Consider the following 18,454-nt stretch of genomic DNA (forward strand, 5'->3'; position numbering starts at 1 on the left):
TATTTTTTAAATTCATAATTTGTTACTCAGTTAAATGGTGGTTTGTCTTCTTTTATACTATTTCAATGAAACTTCAGCTAATTGGGGAAGGTGCTTCATTGGACCAAAATCTACAAAAATGGTCCTGATATGACTCTTAACTGTAATCCACCATATATGTATTAATCAGCAGGTGTACCCAGTAATGTGGCCACTGAGTATATATGGAAAGTGATTAAATGTAAGTACAAACAAGAGAAAATCTGCAGATGCTGGAAATCCAAGCAACACACACAAAATGCAGGAGGAACTCAGCAGGCCAGACTATGGAAAATAGTACAGTTGACATTTCGGGTCAAAACCCTTCAGCAGGACTGGAGAAAAAAAGCTGAGGAGTAGATTTAAAAGGTAGGGGGAGGGGAGAGAAACACAAAGTGGTAGGTGAAACCTGAATGGGATGGGGTGACGTGAAGAGCTGGGAAGTTGAGTGGTGAAAGAGATACAGGGCAGGAGAAGGGCGAGTCTGATAGGAGATGACAGAAGGCCATGGAAGAAAGAAAAGGGAGAGGAGGAGCACCAGAGGCAGACGATGGGCAGGCAAGGAGATAAGGTGAGAGAGGGACAAGGGGATGGGTAATGGTGAAGGAGCTAGGCTGGGCTACATTATTGGAAGTCTGAGAAATCAATGTTCATGTCATCAGGTTGGAGACGACCCAGACGGAATATGATGCGCTGTTCCTCCAACCTATGCGTGGCCTCATTACAAAAGGGATATCAGAATGGGACTGGGAAGTGGAATTAAAATGGGTGGCAACTGGGAAATCCCGCTTATTCTGGCGGAAGGAGCATAGGTGCTCAGTAAAGCGGTCTCCCAATCTATGTCATGTCTCATTAATATACAGGAGGCCACACCAGGAGCACTGGACACAGAGAATTACCCCAACAAACTCACAGGTGAAGTGTCGCATCACCTAGAAGAACTGTCTGGTATGGTAGTGAGGGCGGAAGTGTTGGAGCAGGTGTAGCACTTGTTCCACTTGCAAAGATAAGTACCAGGAGGGAGATCAGTGGGGAAGGACGAATGAACAAGGGAGTCACATAGGGAGCGATCACTGCGGAAAGCAGAAAGTTAGGTGAAGGGGAAGATGTGTTTGGTGATGGGATTCCGTTGGAGATGGTGGAAGTTCTGGAAAATTATGTGCTGGACGTGGAGTCTTGTAGGGTTGTAGATGAGGATAAGAGGAACCCTATCCCTAGTAGGGTGGCGGGAGGATGGGGTAAGAGGAGACAAACATGAAATGAAAGTGATGCAGTTGAGGGCAGCATTGATGGTGGAGGAAGGGAAGCCCCTTTCTTTGAAAACGGAGGACATCTCCTTTGTTCTGGAATGAAAAGACTCATCTTGAGAGCAGATGCACTGGAGACAGAGGAATTGAGAGAAGGGGATGGCATTTTTACAAGTAACAGGGTCAGAGGAGGTATAGTCCAGGTAGCTGTGAGAGTCCATGGGTTTGTAATAGACATTGCTGTGAGAGTCCATAGATTTGTAATAGACAAGCTTTTAGGGAGAATTATCACCTTCTAAAACTGAAATTCTTGTTTTCGATAATCCTTTGAAAGGAAGCTGAGGGAGGTCATTAACAGTAAGTTGAAGGGAGTTAAGCACATTGAACTTTCTGTTTATTTCTGACCTCCCAAGGTTTGTTTTTGACTGCTTTGGTTAATCAGAGAAAAATATCTCAAAATTTACCTGAGTAAATGGTAGGTTGTTGGAATACATATCTGGGCTGTTGCTGTTAGTAGTGCTAAGAATACCAAGATTAAAGGGAATCAAGTGCAAATATAAGGGAGTATGAGCAGTAAGAGGTTAAGAAATGTCTGACAAACATTTGTCTAAGTACTACAGTTCCTTTCCCATGTCTTTGGTGTGTGTCTGCCACCCCACCCTATTTTACTGTCTTCTGACTTCAATGCATTTGGCTCAGCTGTAAAATCAAAGGTGCAATCAATTTCATCAGTGTTGTGAGCTCCAAATTGTTAAAATTAACCTTGTTGCTCCAGTGGAGTAAGCCAGAACAAACAGCTTAAATACTAGGAAATCTCTTCATGTGTAAAGAGATAGCCTTAGATGCTGGGTAAATTATAATGTTTAATCGGAGATCAATAGATTTTCATTAGATGAGGATAACAAGGGATTAGAGGTCAAAAATGGAATTGATATTCAGATCAGCCAAAACTATTCTGATTGGTTAAACAGACTTGAGGGTATAATTCACCCAATGTGGTTACTATTCTATGTTACCATAGTCCTATTTTCATTCTCTCTCCCACATTCACTAAAGCAAAGAATATATATATTATTTATGCAGGGTTTACCATGCCTTTAACAATGCAACTGTTCACTTCCTGGTAAAATACTATCACTGGTAAATACTTCCTGGCAAAATCTAACAAGACTGTCACTGACCATAAACGAAGAATCTATTGAAACAACATTTATTTGAGACATATAGAGTCACAGATATATGTTTTGGAAAGTCCTGCAATTGAGAGAATCACACTGTGATTTCACTGTATTTTCTTTCCACAGGTTTCTACCTGTCTCCCATATATTTTCAGAGATATGGTTTCCCAGACATGCTCCAGCATAGGACCAAAATATATAGGAGCAGAATTAAGCCATTCAGCCAATCGATCTGCTCAGCCAGCAATATTAATATATTTGTTCTACTAATAGAGAGTGGTAAGGGACAGGGTGGGGATGGTGGGTGAAGAACGAGGTAATCCTGATCATATGGCAGTGGCTTTAATGAGCAATGAGCAATTAAAAAATAATTTACAGATTCAGCATTTCATTAAAAACAACAGGAATAAAGGGTTAACACAATGGACAATCTGCTATAAATGCTGAACTGTAGTTTACCTGAACAGTCTCTAATGGTGTCAGCTTGACATCTTCCTTTATTTCATGTTGTATATCCTGTTTTGTTAATTGCTTCTTCTTCCTTTAAATACATTAAGTTATATTTTTATTAATCATCACATCAGTTTTAACAGACAAAAACTTTAATTTAAAAATCATATTACAACCCTTGAAATTTAAAATTGCAACCTGCCTTCTGTGGTTCAGTCATCCTAAATGCTGAATGAGCGTCCTTTCCTTATTTGAGTGACAGTAATTGAGAGTGACAGTATTAGCAAACTGTTGTGATTCAATCAATAAATTCATTTCTCTAAGCTATTTGGTATGAGAAAGGATCTCAGATTATGATACAAAATCATACAACTGCTTTATTTTTTAGGACTGTCATTATGATTGGACTTCTTTTGAAGAATCTGTGTGTAATGAAACAGAAAGAGGAACAATCCAGGGTAACGATTCAATTAAAGAAAACATTCTGTTTGATGCCTTCTGTATACTCTAGACAGAAGTAGTTGCTATCTACATTAATTTAGAATTTTTTTCACTAAACTCCCTGATGTTTTCCAATAATCTTCCTCTGTTAACTGGGAACTTTTATTCAATGTATTTAATTTTCACCTAGCTTTTGGATTTTGTGATGCAGCAAGAAACCAGAATCAAGTTTATTATGTTTGACATATATGATGTAAAATTTGTTGTTTTCCAGCAGCAGTGTAGTGCAAAGACATAAAACTATATAAGTTACAGAAAAAAATTAATAGTGTAGTAGTGAGTGGTCCAGTGACACAGAGACAAAGATTCAGTTTCTCTTGGCGCTCTACTTTTGTTCTACATCCCAAAGATATGCTGGTCATTGGATTAACTATCTCATAAAAGTTATCCTGAATATCAGAGGGCATGCATTTAAGGTGACAGGGAAGTCGTTTTAAAGGATGTGAAGTGCAGGTTTTTATTTTTCACAGAGAACAGTGGGTGCCAGGAATGCAAGGCCTGGGGTGGTAGTAGAGACAGATATATTAAAGACTTTTAACAGACGTTTAGACAGGCTCATGAATGTGAGGAAAGTGGAAGGATATGGACATGGTGTAAGCAGTAGTTTAGTTGGATATTTGATTACTAATTTAATTGGATTGGCACATCATTGCAGGCCAAAGGGCATTTTCCTGAGCTGTATTTATGTGGGTGGTTGGTGAGAGAATCAGAGGGATATTAATGAGCAGGGTTGGGGGCATAAGTTACATGAAAATCAGTCGAGGAATTGAGGTGATAGGATTGCTCTGGGAGCTGGCATAGACTCAGAAGTCTCAGTATCCTCCTTGAATGTTATTTGGAATATGAGACTAAATATAGAAACACACACAAAATGCTGGTGGAACTCAGCAGCTCAGGCAGCATCTATGGAAACAAATAAGCAGCCGACTTTCCAGAAGGCCATAAGACATAGGAGCAGAATTAGGCCATTCAGCCCATCAAATCTCCTCTGCCATTCCATCATAGTTGATCCTGGATCCAGTCAACCCCATACACCTGCTTTTGATGCCCTGATCAATCAGTGCACTATCAAATTTCACTTTAAATATACCCACAGACTTGGCCTCAACCTCAGTCTGTGGCAGAGCATTCCACAGGTTCGCTACTCTCTGGCTAAAAGAAATTCATACTTATCTCTGTTCTATGAGGTTGCCTCTCAATTTTGAGGCTGTGTCCTCTAGTTCTGGATACCCCCACCAAAGGAAACATCCTCCCCACATACACCTTATCTAGTCCTTTCAAAATTGGGTAGGTTTCAATGAGATTCCCCAAACTTCTTCTAAATTCCAGTGAGTGCAGTCCCAAAGTTCCCAAACACTCCTTATGTGTTAACCCCTTCATTCTTGGAATTATCCTTGAGAACCTCCTCTCGACTCACCAATGACAATACATCCTTTCTGAGATATGGGGCCCAACACTATTGACAATACTCCAAGTGCAGCCTGACCAGTGTCTTATAAGCTTCAGCATTATCTCCTTGCTTTTATATTCTATTCCCCTTGAAATAAATGCCAACATTGCATTTGCCTTCTTTACCACAGACTCAACCTGTAAATTAATCCTCTGGGAATCTTGCACAAAGACGCTCAACAAATTCCCTGTCTTGTGATCTGACTCCAATCTGATTTTCCTAATCCCCTTCATATTGAAGTCCTCATTACAATTGCGACATTACCCTTGTTACATGCCTTTTCCAGCTCCCTTTGCAATCTCAACCCCACATCTTGGCTACTATTTGGAGGCCTATTTATGATTTCATGTTAGTTATTTTTATCCTTACAGTTTCTTAACTCCACCCACAAAGATCGAACACTCCCTGACCATATGTCACCTCTTTCTAAAGATGTAATTCCACCTCTTACCAACAGAGCCACACCACTGCCTTTGCCTTCCTGCCTGGCCTTTTGATACAAAATATCAGGCCAGGACCATTCATCAGGACTGGAAAGGAAGTGGGGGAGTTGGGAATTGATAAATGCAAAAGGCAAAGGGCAGGAGAAGAAGGAATCTCATAGGAGAGGACAGTGGATCATGGGAGAAAGGAAAGAAGGGCACCACGGGGAGGTGATAGGCAGGTGAAAAGAAGAGGTAAGAGGCCAGAGTGGAGAAATGAAGAAGAACGAGCAGGGAGGGAAAATACATTACATAAGTTGGAGAATTCAAGGTTCATGCCATCAGGTTAGAGGCTACCTAGAGGGATATGAGAGTGACAACATCATGGCATAAGAGAGGCCATGGGTCTACCTGTTGGAAAGGGAATGGGGATAGAAATTGGTGCAACACACATAAAATGCTGGAGGGACTGAGCAGGCCAGGGAACATCTAGGAAAAGAGTGCATTCAACATTTCGGGCTGAAACCCTTCAACAGGACTGGAGAAAAAAAACTGAGGAGTAGATTTAAAAAGTGGTGGGAGGGGAGAGGGAAACACAAGGTGATAGGTGAAATGTGGAGGGGGAAAAGATGAAGTAAAGAGCTGGGAAGTTGATTGGTGAAAGAGACAGAAGAGAGAGAAGTGGGGAGGAGCACCAGAAGGAGGTGATGGGGGGAGCGCAAGGAGATAAGGTGACAGAGGGAAAAGGGGTTGGGAAATGGTGAAGGAGGGGGTGTGGGCACATTATCAGATGTTTGAGCAATTAATGCTCATGCCATCAGATTGGAGGCTATCCAAACAAAATATAAGGTGTTCTTCCTCCAACCTAAGTGTGGCCTTATCATGTCTGTGGAGGAGGCCATGGATTGCCATATCGGAATAGGAATGGGAAGTGGAATTAAAACAGGTGGCCACTGGGAGATCCCGCTTTTTCTGGCGGCTGGAGCATAGGTGCTTGGTGGAGTGGTCTCCCAATGTATGTTGGGTCTCACCAGTATACAGGAGGCCACACCGGGAGCACTGGACACAGTACATGACCCCAACAGACTCACAGGTGAAGTGTCATCTCATCTGGAAGGACTGTTCGGGGCCCTGAATGGTAGTGATGGAGGAGGTGTAGGGGTAGATGTGGCACTTGCTCCACTTGCAAAGGTAAGTGCCAGGAAGGAGATTAGTGGGGAGGGATGAATGGACAAGTGAGTTGCGTAGGGAGTAATCCCTGCAGAAAGCTGAAAGTGAGGGGAGAGTCTGTGGGTTTGTATTAGACATTGGTGGATAAGCTGTCTCCAGAGGTAGAGACTGTGAGATTGAGAAAGGGGAGGGAGGTGTTAGAAATGGATCAGATAAGTTTGGGGACAGGGTGGATGTTGGAGGCAAAGGGAGTGAAGTCGACAAATACAGCACGGGTGCAGGAAGCAGGGCCAAAGCAGTTGTTGAAGTAGTGCAGGAAAAGTGCGTGACAGTCACCAGTGCAGGCTTGGAAAATTTTCTCTTGCTTGTGGGGGCAGAAATTGAAATGATTGGCCACTGAGAAATTCCACTTTTTGCAAATGGAGCTGAACATAGAAAATCTGTAACCATGGTTAATCAAAATATTATTATTCACAAGTTTCTAGATTCGCCATCATATTCTTACAATATAGGTGCTATTATTTCTGATAGCCTCCTCTGGTACTTCATGTTCATAATATGAATTGACCCTGCATCACAGCACCACATTTTCTCTTCCTTTCTGTGTAACACTCTAATTCTCAATAATGTTGAAAAGTGAATGGAATCTGGTGGAAGCAAGACAACGACGATCTGATTCACTCAAGGTGTTCGGATGTAATCGAAACAACACATTACAATTCAATCCACAGGCTTAGGGCTCTGAGAAAAATATTTTCTCTAAAATATGCAGAGTTATTCAGAACTGGAAGTCATTAAACACGACCCTGGATTTGTTATCACATTTATACCAAAGGGCCTTCAGACCCAAAGGAAACTGATCAGTAATTGCTAAAAGAGTTCAATTTCACAAAGAATTTTCATGAAATCATAGAATCACACAATAATAACAACACAAGATGTCATTTGGCCTTTCACACCTGTTAACAATCTTCTTTTCTGGCTGACACAAGAAGGATTTGACACCAGGCTAAATAACGGAAATTTGTAAAAAAAAGTTTTAACTAAAAGAATAAAGATAAAATAAATTCTTGCAGGCAGTGATTGTGTGCAGATGTCAACATGTTTCAGTATATAGAGAGAGGAGTTTTATTTACACAGAGAGTGTTGGATACATGGAATGCACTGCGGGGATAATGGTAGAGGCACATACATGAAAGAAAGATGGAGGGTTAGATTGATCTGAAGAGTATGTTAAAGGGTCAGCACAATATTGTGGGCTGAAGGGCCTGCACTGTGCTGTTCTATGTTCTATGCCAGAATCAGAATCAAATTCAGAACAGGTTTGATATCTCTGGCATATGCCATGAAATTTGTTGTTATGTGGCAGTAGTAAAATGCAATACATAATAATAAAATATTATTATTGTAAATTACAGTAAGTACATATATCTGTCGTGGGCAAAGTACTGGAGAGTTTAACATCGGTAGCTGAGCGAAGGGCGCTGAGTAGGCTACGGTCAATTATGGAAAACTCTGAACATCCTCTACATAGCACCATCCAGAGACAGAGAAGCAGTTTCAGCGACAGGTTACTATCGATGCAATGCTCCTCAGACAGGATGAAGAGGTCAATACTCCCCAATGCCATTAGGCTTTACAATTCAACCGCCAGGACTTAAGAACTTTTTAAAAGCTATTATTAATGCTTTTTGAGATAGTGATTTAGATGCATATCATATTTTTTACTGAGTTAAGTATTGTATGTAATTAGTTTTGCTACAACAAGTGTATGGGACATTGGAAAAAAAGTTGAATTTCCCCATGGGGATGAATAAAGTATCTATCTATCTATCTATATTTAAAAAGTTAAACAAGTAGTGCAAAAAGAGAAAAAAAAGTAGTGAGGTAGTGTTCATGGGTTCAATATCCATTCAGAAGTCTGGTGGCAGAGGGAGAGAAACTAATCCTGAAATGTTGCGTGTGTATCTTCAGGTACCTGTACCTCCTCCCTGATGGTATCAATGAGAAAGGGCATGTCCTGGGTGAGGTGGTCCTTATTGATGGATGATGCTTTTTTTAAGGAATCCTCCTTGAAAATGTCCTAGGTGCTTGGGATGCTGGTGCCCATGATGGAGCTGACCGAGTTAATAACTTTTATAATAATCCTAAATCAATTAGAATTCAAAAAGAGTGTTGCACTCTGTCAATCCATATTCAATTTTTTGTTTGGTGAATTCCTGGATAGCTGGAGTGAACTCCATGAATATTATAATGAATTCTATTAATTTCAAACTCCAAGAAACAAATCCATTAGGATTTGAATCTGCATCACTGTCTTACATGACTTGCCAGTAATTGCTTTGTGGATGAGAAACCACTGGCAGTTGTTTCAGATGCAGTCTTTTCAATATTTCATATTCATCAGCTACAGCATAAATTGTTCACTAAGCCTAAATGTCTTGTAGGAACTGAAATTTCTCCTGTTTAACTAAGAGTGCAGAACTCTCCCTGATAATTCCCATTTGACTTTCTTTTGCTCTGGTAATACGAGACCAGGCAAATGCATGTGGAAGACTTTTCTTTATTGAAGCACTGCAAGTTTATTTTTGGCCCATTATTCACAAGGTTACAAATGAAGGAAAAAATCTTATTATCTAACTTCTCAAGCTTTGGGATTTTATCTTTCCTGAGTAATGCATAGCAGTAGCACATCTTTCATACTGCTCTTTGTGATATAAAGCAGCTTTTTAAAAATTTCTGTACCCTGAATAATGATAACTTGATTTTTTTCCTGACAGGATAAGGGAGAATTTCATACTCAACTTTTTCTTGATTTATTTGATATTAATGTCTTTCCTCCTTTGGAATTCTAAAATGATGTTTAGCACAAACACTCACTTTGAATGTCATAACTGCTAACTGGATTGATCAATTCAAATTACTTTATTTTATAAATAGGCTTTTATTTATAATAAACACAAAAGATTCTGCAGATGCTGAATATTCAGAGCACCACAAACAATGCTGAAAGAACTCAGCAGGTCACGCAGCATCTGTGGAGAGGAATAAACAGTTGATGTTTTGGGCTGAGACCCTTCACCATTTTGCTTATGCACATCACAACCAGCCCAAGGAAAAAAATTATCAGGGCCCAGCATTCTGAATTGCGTTGTCAGCTTCTGATGCTTTAATCAAGTACAGTACATGTCTAATGGTAGCCTAAGTTCCTGGGGAGAACTAATCAGGTAACACAAAAGACTGCAATGTTATTTGATGTTATACCTTTGAAATATACCCTCCTAACAATGTATTTTGTTAGCAATTTTTTCCAAGACCATTGCTGCAGTTCTTTCATGTATCAGATACAGGCATGGAAGTATTGAAAGAGTAGGATTTCACCACACCCAACTGACCTCCACAGTTATGGTACAATTAATGCCCTGAGTTTGGACCTTTCCTGCATCAACCAAAGGGGATTATACTGGTAAGAGCAAGCCACCAAAAATAAAGGAGAAATCCAATAGACATGTGGTTGCAATGAGAGAAGATCCAGCAAGGGACATCAAAGTGACAGAGCAACCAGAGTTCTGGTTTAATGTACAATTAAATACCTTTGCTATCAGAATCAGAATCAGCTTTGTTATCACTGACATATGATGTGAAATTTCTTTTGAGACAACAGTACAGTGCAAAGACAGAAAGAATTATAAATTACAAAAATAGAGAAATAGTGCAAAACATAGAATAACGATGTAATGTTCAACGTAACAACGTGAAGAAACTGTTTCTAAATCATTAAGTGAGGGCTGCTGCATCTCCTCTCTAATGGTAAAAATGAGAAGAGGACTTAGCTAAGGATGTGAAGGTCCTTAATGATGGATGCTTCCTTCTTGATGCACCATTTCGAGATGTCCTTGGTGGTGGGAGGATTGTACTTGTGATAGGGCTGGCTGAGTCTACAACCCTTGGCAGCTTCTTGTGCTATTGTGCATTGGGGCCTTCATACCAGGCTTTGATGCAACTAGTCAGAATGCTCTCCACAATATATCTATCCTGATTTTTGTTTTGTGACACACTAAATCTCTTCAATCTTCTAACAAAGTAGAGCCGCTGCTGTTGTCTTCCAAATGCATTAATGTGTTGGGCCCAGGATCGATCCTTTGAGATATTGATACCCAGGAACGTGAAGCTGCTCACTCTTTCCACTGCTAAGCCCTCATTAAAGATTGTTGTGTGATCTCCTGACTTTTCCCTCCTGGTCCACAATTAATTCCTTAGTCTTACTCATGTTAAGTGTGAGATTGCTTCTCTGACTCCACTCAAACAGCTGATGTACCTCACTCCTGTACACCTCCTTTTGCGCACCACAGTTCCCGAGGAGACACTGGATTGTGTAGAGGGAGAGGCAGTTTAAAAGAAGCGAATGGTGGCAGTAGGCACGTTTTGCATGCCACAGTTCCCAAGGAGGCATTGGATTTCCCATAATTAGACACTTAGCAAGATCCAATAAAGTTAGGTTTAAGTGGAGAAGCCATTGTGAGAGAGGTCCAGTGTTTGAGTGGCTCATTGAGGCTTCGGTGAGGAGAGACATAGGCCATAGGTAGATTTATTCTTTCTTTGCAATTGCACATTTAGAGCAGTGGAGATGCAATGCAGGATAGTGGAATGCTCCTCTTTCGGGATATGGGAAGGCCGGGAGACCTTCACTGCCACTTACGACTACAGCCATGAGAAGTGCATCCAGCTGCAGCTTCTAACAGACCACATCATAGAGGTGGAGTTGGAACTGGATGAACTCCGGATCATTCAGGAGGTTGAGGGGTTGATAGACAGTACATACAAGGAGGTAGTTACAGTCAAGGTGCAGGACACAGGTAACTGTGTGGCTTTCAGGAGGGGGAAAGGGGATAGGCTGTCATTGCAGACTACCCCTATGGCTGTTTCCTTCAACAACAGTTATACCTCTTTGGATAGTGTTGGGGGTAGACGACCTAGTGGAGGAATGCCACAGCAGTAAGGTCTCTGGCCCTGTGCTTCAGAAGGGAAGAAGCGAGCTGTAGTGAAAGGGGATTTGTTGGTTATGGGAACAGAAAGGAGGTTCTGTGGACGAGAACTCGATTCCCGGATGGGTTGTTGTCTCCCAGGTGCCAGGGACAGGGACATCTCTATTCATGTCCAGAGCAGTCTTAAGTGGGTGGGTGAGCAGTCAGAGGTTGTGGTCCGTGTCGGTACCAATGACATGGGTAGAAGGGCTGATGAGGTCCTGCAAAATAAGTTCAGTAGTTAAATGCTGCATTAAAGGATAGGACCTTCAGGGTTGTGATCTCAAGATTTCTGCCTGTGCACATTTTTGTATCATTGGGCTCTCTTCCAGTGAAGGTGGGACCTATATAGAAAGGATGGCTTGCACCTAAACTGGAGGGGGACTAATATCCTAGTGGGATGGTTTGCTAGTGCTGCATGGGGTGGGGGCAGTGTTTAAGCTAGAGATGCAGAGGTATGGGAAACAGAGAACCAATACAGATAGTGGACTGGTAAGCCTAGATACAAGTCAGAAACCAAAAGGTTGAGCATAATGTAATTAATGTTCTGAGTTGCATATATTTCAGTGCAAGGAGTATTGTAGGAAGGAAGATGAGCTTAGGGCATGGATCAAAGTGGGATTATGGCATTGCTGCCATTATTGAAACTTGGTTGCAGAATGCCAGGACTGGTAGTTCTATGTTCCAGTAGTTTTAGACATGATAGAGTGGGAGGAGTTAAAGGGGGGAGAGGGCATTACTAGTCAGTGAAAATGTCATGGCAGTGCTCAGACAGGAGAGATCAGAGAGCTTGGCTAGGGAGGCTTTATGGATAGAGATGATGAATAAGAAATGTATGACCATGTTATTAGGACAATATTACCAACCACTCAACAGTCCAAGAGATTTCGAGGAACAAATTTACAGAGATTGCAGACTGTTGGAAAAATGACACAAGTTCATCAAAGTAGGTGATTTTTAACTTTCCATACATAGACTGGGACTTTAATATTGAAAAAGTAAAAGTTTTTTGAGGAAGTTACCAGGAAATTTGACGAAGGCAAGGCAGTGGATGTTGTCTACATAGCCTTTAGCAAGACCTTTGACAAGGTCCGGCATGGACATTTGGCCAAGATGGTTTAGTTGCTCAGACAGACAGACATACTTTATTGATCCCAAGGGAAACTGGGTTTCGTTACAGCTGCACCAACCAAGAATTGTGAAGAAATATAGCAATATAAAACCAGAAATAATTAAATAATAATAAGTTAATCATGCCAAGTGGAAATAACTCCAGGACAAGCCTATTGGCTCAGGGTATCTGACACTGCGAGGGATTCAAGATAAGGCAGTAAATTGGATTAGATATTGGCTTTGCAGGAGGTGGTTGCTTCTCTGACTACAGGCCTGTGACTAGAGGTGTGCCTCAGGGATCTGTGCTGGATCTTGTTGTTTGTGATCTGGATGATGATGTGGTAAACTGGATCAGAAGATTTGCAGATGACACCAAGATTGGGGGTGCCGTGGACAGCAAGGAAGACTATCAAAGTTTGCAGCTGGATCTGGACCAGCTTGTAAAATATGACGAAAAATGGCAGAAGGAATTTAATGCAGTCAAGTGTGAGGTGTTGCACTTTGGGAGAACCTATCAGAGTAAGTCTTACATGGTAAGTGGTAGGGCACTGATGTGTGCAGAATAACAGAGGGATCTGGGAATACAGATCCATAATTCCTTGTAAGTGACATCACAGGTAGATAGCATCTTAAAGAAAACTTTTGGCACACTTGCCTTCATAAATCAAAGTATTGAGTACAGGAACTGGGATTTTAGGCTAAAGTTGTATAAGACATTGGCGAGGCCAAATTTGGAGCATTCTGGTCACTTACCTACATGAAAGATGTAAATAAGATCGAAAGAGTACAAGAAAACTTTCAAGGATGTTGCTGAGACTTGAGGACCTGAGTTACGGTGCAAGGTTGAATAGGTGAGGATTTTTTCCCCTTACAGCATAGACGATTGATAGGTTATTTGATAGAGGTATACAAAATTATGAAGAGTATAGAAAGGGTAAATACAGCAGGCTTTTTCCACTGATATTGGGTGAGACTATAACTTGATGTCATGGGTTAAGGGTGAAAGGTTTAACGGAACATGAGTGAGAACTTCTTCACTCAGATAACGGTGTGAGTGTGGAACAAACTGCCAGCCCAAGAGAAATTTGGATAGGCACACAGATAGACAGGACTAAGCAAATTATTGGTTCGGCACAAACTAAATGGGCCAAAGGGGCTGTTTCGGTGCTGTAGTGTTCTACGACTCTCTGACTCCTGATTGTCATTTGAGATTCCACAACAGCAGTGGGGTCATCTGTGAACTTATAGATGGCATTTGAGATGTGCTTAGCCACACAATCATGAGTTCGGAGAGAGTATAGCAGTGGGCTAAGTATGCACTCTTAAAGTGGGCCTATGTTGATAGTCAGTGAGGAAGAGATGTTATTACTGATCCACACTGACTGTGGTCTCCTGATAAGCAAGCCAAGGATCTAGTTGCAGATGTATAGAGGCTCTGGTGTTGAAATGAGTTATTAGTCCTGAGGGAATGATATTGTTGAATACGTGGTTGTCCCAGAATGTCTTCCAGCTCCAGTAATGCATTCTTATTTCTGATATGTCAGAAGATGATGGAGTTTCAACCTCTGAATGTTTTCCAAGCAATCACACCACAGGTAAATGGAATCATAATTAAATATATAATATGAAGTGTTGCATCCGACCTCCTACATTGACCTTGTATATCTTAACGAAAATTGTTGCCAAGCATTCTGCTGTAGTCCTCTGGCAAACATTATGAAAATAAAGTACAATGAAGCCTTGAAAATAAATACTTAAAAATGACAAGCAATTTTGAAACCATTTTATGGTGGCTTGAAGGTGGTTTTCATTTGTGACCCACTACTCAATGGCCGAACATCTGCTTGCAAAGCTCTAGGTGCCAAAAAGTTGGTGAAGGTCAACAGTTGGCTGCCATTAGTCTAATGCTTGTGAGATGATCATTTACTGTATTTTAATAATCAGTAACCTGGCCACCAAAAGCACTTCTCCTATTCTGATTGTGAATTTAATACAGTTCTTTATACTTATTTTATTCTTATTTTCCATATCTAGCTTCAGTCATTCAATGAAAACATTAAATATGGTTTGGCACATTTTTGTTCTATGTCTGCTACTAGATGAGGAAAGGGAACAGAGAGACTAAGGAAATTAGAAGGCCTGTGAAACCCACTCACAGAAAGAAAGGGGATCTTAAACCATCACAGCAACCAAACAGGAGGGAAAGGGAGATTCACCTCCTGAGAAGTGAGATAAAGATCCTGAACAAACAATTCAAAAACAACTCACCTGATGAAAAAGAGGGTGTCAAAGAACTAACCAGCAAACTGCGGGAACAGCTGCACAAGCTTAGGAGGGTATAACAGCTGTGAAAGTGAAGAAAGGAGAAAGAGATGAAAGCGCAATCTGTTTAAAAACAATTCAGGTTCTCCAGGGTTCTCAGCCAGCAAAAATCTGGCATCCTAACCAGCTCAAAGCAGGAGGTGGAAGAACTTCTGCAGTAATCACACAGTAATCCCCATAGGAATCAGGGACGAGATTTCAGTCTGAACGTCCTCCAACCAAGAGTCCCAGCAACTTGGTTCTGGGAAACCAAGCATCCCAGAACATGGCAGAGCCCACAAGGCAGGAAGTCCAGGATATCATCAAGAGAGCAAAGCCATCTGCCACCCCAAGACCAAGTGGTATACCCTACAATGTATATAAAAAATGCCCAAAACTCCTCGGGAGTTTGTGGAAGATAATGAGGAAGATTTGGACCAAAGGCTCTATCCTGCTGGAAACTCTATGAAGCTGGAGACTGGCTGAAGGATGCTTTGTTCCCAAGGAAGATGATTCCTCTACAATCCCCCAGTTCAGGACAATCTCCCTCCTCAGCGTGGAGTGCAAGATATGCTTCTCAGTGCTTGCAAAAAGGCTGACATTTACTGAATGGAGAACCACTACATCAATACATCCATCCAGAAAGGTGGCATCCTGATTTTTCTGTGTACCTTGAACACACCTCAATAATCAGCCATTTGATCCATGCAGCCGGGTTGAAGAGGCGACCGAACAATTGTCTGGTAAGGTCTAGCCCACACTTAGGGATCAATTCCACACATCCTCATCCAGGTTGGCCTGGACCACTGCCATACCCTGCCAGTAACGCAAGGCATGATCACCAGTTCGTAGGAGGATTCAAGCTACACTTCATTTCAGCTCACTATACAGCCAGGTAGCAAGGCCTCCAAAAAGGGATCCCAACTGGCTGTACCATCTCCCCCACCTTGTTTGCCATAGATATGAACCTCCACAAAGCAGCAAACGTAACCCGAGGTCCAGTGTTGGAGCCTGGAATCCAACAACCTGCAATACGGGCGTTCATGGATGACATCACAGTAACCACTGTAACCCATGCCAAACAAGATGGGCACTGGAAACCCAGAACAACATAGCTACCTGGGTTTTTCTTCAGTGGGGCTCTACATAAGATCAGGCCTGCTACAGCTCTCGCTGTCATTGGCGGTGGAGGAGTATAAGGTGGCAAAGTGTAGAGTTGTGTTAATACTGAGGGGCTCTGATGACAAGCTAATAAATCAAGTAGGAGTCACAACAAGATCAGGTCGAAAGTGGCCTGCCAACTCAGCCACAGACCCAGCACTGAGCTTCCTGCAATTGAGAGACATCATCGGCAACAAATGCCTGGGACGGCAAGGCCTCGGCTCTGCATACTTCCAATGATGGGGAGTGCAAATGCAAGGGGTAGGTGTGACACGGTCCAGGCAGAGGTACGGAACCGCGAGAACGAAAGGTGATTATTGAAGGCGTGGAGTTGGGGTTACAGGTTCCCGGACAAAATGGGATCTTCCCAAGCACAAGATCACCTGGGCAGAGCTTTGGAGACTGCAGCTCTTCCATATTTCTTCCCCCTGCGGTCCGTGTATGACACTCTTCCTACAGCATCAGAGCTGCATTGATGGAGGCTGAGAAAGGACCCTAATTGCAAGCTTTGTGGTCAGCAGGGTTCACTGGCACACATACTCTCAGGATACAAAACAGCTTTAACACAAGGACAGTATAGGTGATGCCACAACAAGGTCCTGTTGTCCCTTGCTGACACACTGGAGCAGGAGAGGTCTAAAAGGAGACCAGCTGGCAGAGAGGCAAACAGGGTAGTTATTTTCATTAGTCACATCAAAGAGGCCTCAATCCAATCTGCTGCTAACTGCCAAATCACGGGAGCTGAGGCTCGATGTGGGGAGGAAGCTGCAGCTCCTGGAGGTGATGCAAACCACACTTCGACCAGACATCATTCTGTGCTCCACCGAAGACAAGAAAATCATCCTGGTGGATCACACAGTACCATGGGAGGAAGAATGCGAGGAGGCTCACAAGAGGAAGGCCCTGCAGTACCAGTCCTTAGTCCAGGAGTGTAGGGACAAAGGATGGCAGACGTGACTATTCTCCGTAAAGATTATTATATTAAACAAATCTCAGTGGTGCTGCTTTCTAAAATTGGCTAAATGCTTCGCCTGACTTTGAGGACAGTAAGTGAAGACTGTCCTCTTTAGTAATGGGGCTAGATTTACTAATTAAACACATCCTCCTTATTCTTATGCAGTTACCACTGGAAATTGCACCGGTATAGGTAAGTGGTCAAATCTGCAGGAGTTGATGAGAATGTAGAGAGAATGGGCTACTAGGAGAATCAGAATGCGGCTGGGATTGCATAGACTCAATAGGCAGAATGGCCTGCTGCTATGTTACACAGAAACATGGAAATCGATTATGGAGACAAGGGGCGTGTCAGGAGACTGAATATTCTGGAGAAGTTGCTGACCCACTTGCCTCTCCTATTTTGTCTCCGAGTCTCATAGTTCGTTGATCTATTGTAGACAGTTATTCTTTTATCATTATGCCATTATCCCAGAATTCTTTAATGCAAACTAAAATATTAGAGCACCACCAATATAAAGATTTCAAGTCAAAAAGATCAAATATCACTTTCCCAAGGCAACTGATTAGAAATTTCTTTGAATGTATCCAAAGCAGGGAAGGCTATATCTTCATTTTTATTTATTTTATGAAGTGATCATGAAAATACTGAATAAAAAGATAAATATGCTTCAAGTCTTTTAGCTATTTTAAGTGAATGGATGAACAAAAGAGCCAGAGAAATTCATCCATTTTTGGTTTCCTGTGGCTTAAACCCAGCCAAGCAACCAAGCAAATTTGAATCCCGAGAAGAAGACATTGCAAACAAGAAATTTATTCCAAGGCAGATGTCAAACTCAGGAAATTTTAATGCAGAATTCACATAAGCACATGTGGAAAATATTATTTTAGGATTATGCACATGGGGCCAATTCTTATAACATTTGCTTCAACATATGGATTTCAGAGGTCACATTTAATCATACGCTTACCTTTGGACTTGTTCTGTGTAGTTTCGCTTTTCCAACAATTCATTGAAAGCAGGAAGATTTTTCTCTTTAATTATTCTCTTCTGATGTAAGTTTCCATTGGTGTTTGCTTTAATATCAAAGTTTTGCCTGTAGTCACCACTGTGAGTATAATATTTAATTAGCTTATGAAGACAGCCTTCAAAACACCAAAGAGAATAGCTAAGGTACTTAGTTGAAACTGATCTCTGATTGAACAGGCATACACAAGCTCAAAGAAAAGAAAATCCAGTAGGTGTTAGGAGCTGCCAAGTTACTATTGTTATTTGGCAATTATGTTCTATAGAAATAGAAATGGACAAAGAGGTTAAAACCAGGAGTAAGTCATTGAATCATTCAAGACTGATGTGCCATTTCATATGATCATGATCCATATTCAGTATCCTGGCCCTAGCCTTTACTCCATATCCATTCATCTCTTTATCCATTTATGTTACACCCAATTCTTCTTGGAATAT

At 41.5% G+C, this 18,454-nt stretch overlaps 1 protein-coding gene across 2 annotated transcripts in view; it reads right to left on the minus strand.

Annotated features, from left to right (window-relative positions):
* The window catches only part of LOC140725910 (uncharacterized), a 53,068-nt gene that overhangs the window by 14,525 nt on the left and 20,089 nt on the right, over window positions 1–18,454 (minus strand). The window contains exons 6-7 of one of the 2 annotated variants that reach the window (XM_073041845.1): window positions 17,961–18,098; window positions 2,903–2,984 (exon numbers count right to left, since the gene is read on the minus strand). In XM_073041845.1, coding sequence (XP_072897946.1) covers window positions 2,903–2,984; window positions 17,961–18,098 — 220 coding nt within the window. The remainder of the gene's footprint in view (window positions 1–2,902; window positions 2,985–17,960; window positions 18,099–18,454) is intronic. The other variant, XM_073041846.1, reaches the window with a different exon arrangement.

Source organism: Hemitrygon akajei, chromosome 4 (assembly GCF_048418815.1).
Source record: "Hemitrygon akajei chromosome 4, sHemAka1.3, whole genome shotgun sequence".
Taxonomy (NCBI): Eukaryota; Metazoa; Chordata; class Chondrichthyes; order Myliobatiformes; family Dasyatidae; genus Hemitrygon; species Hemitrygon akajei.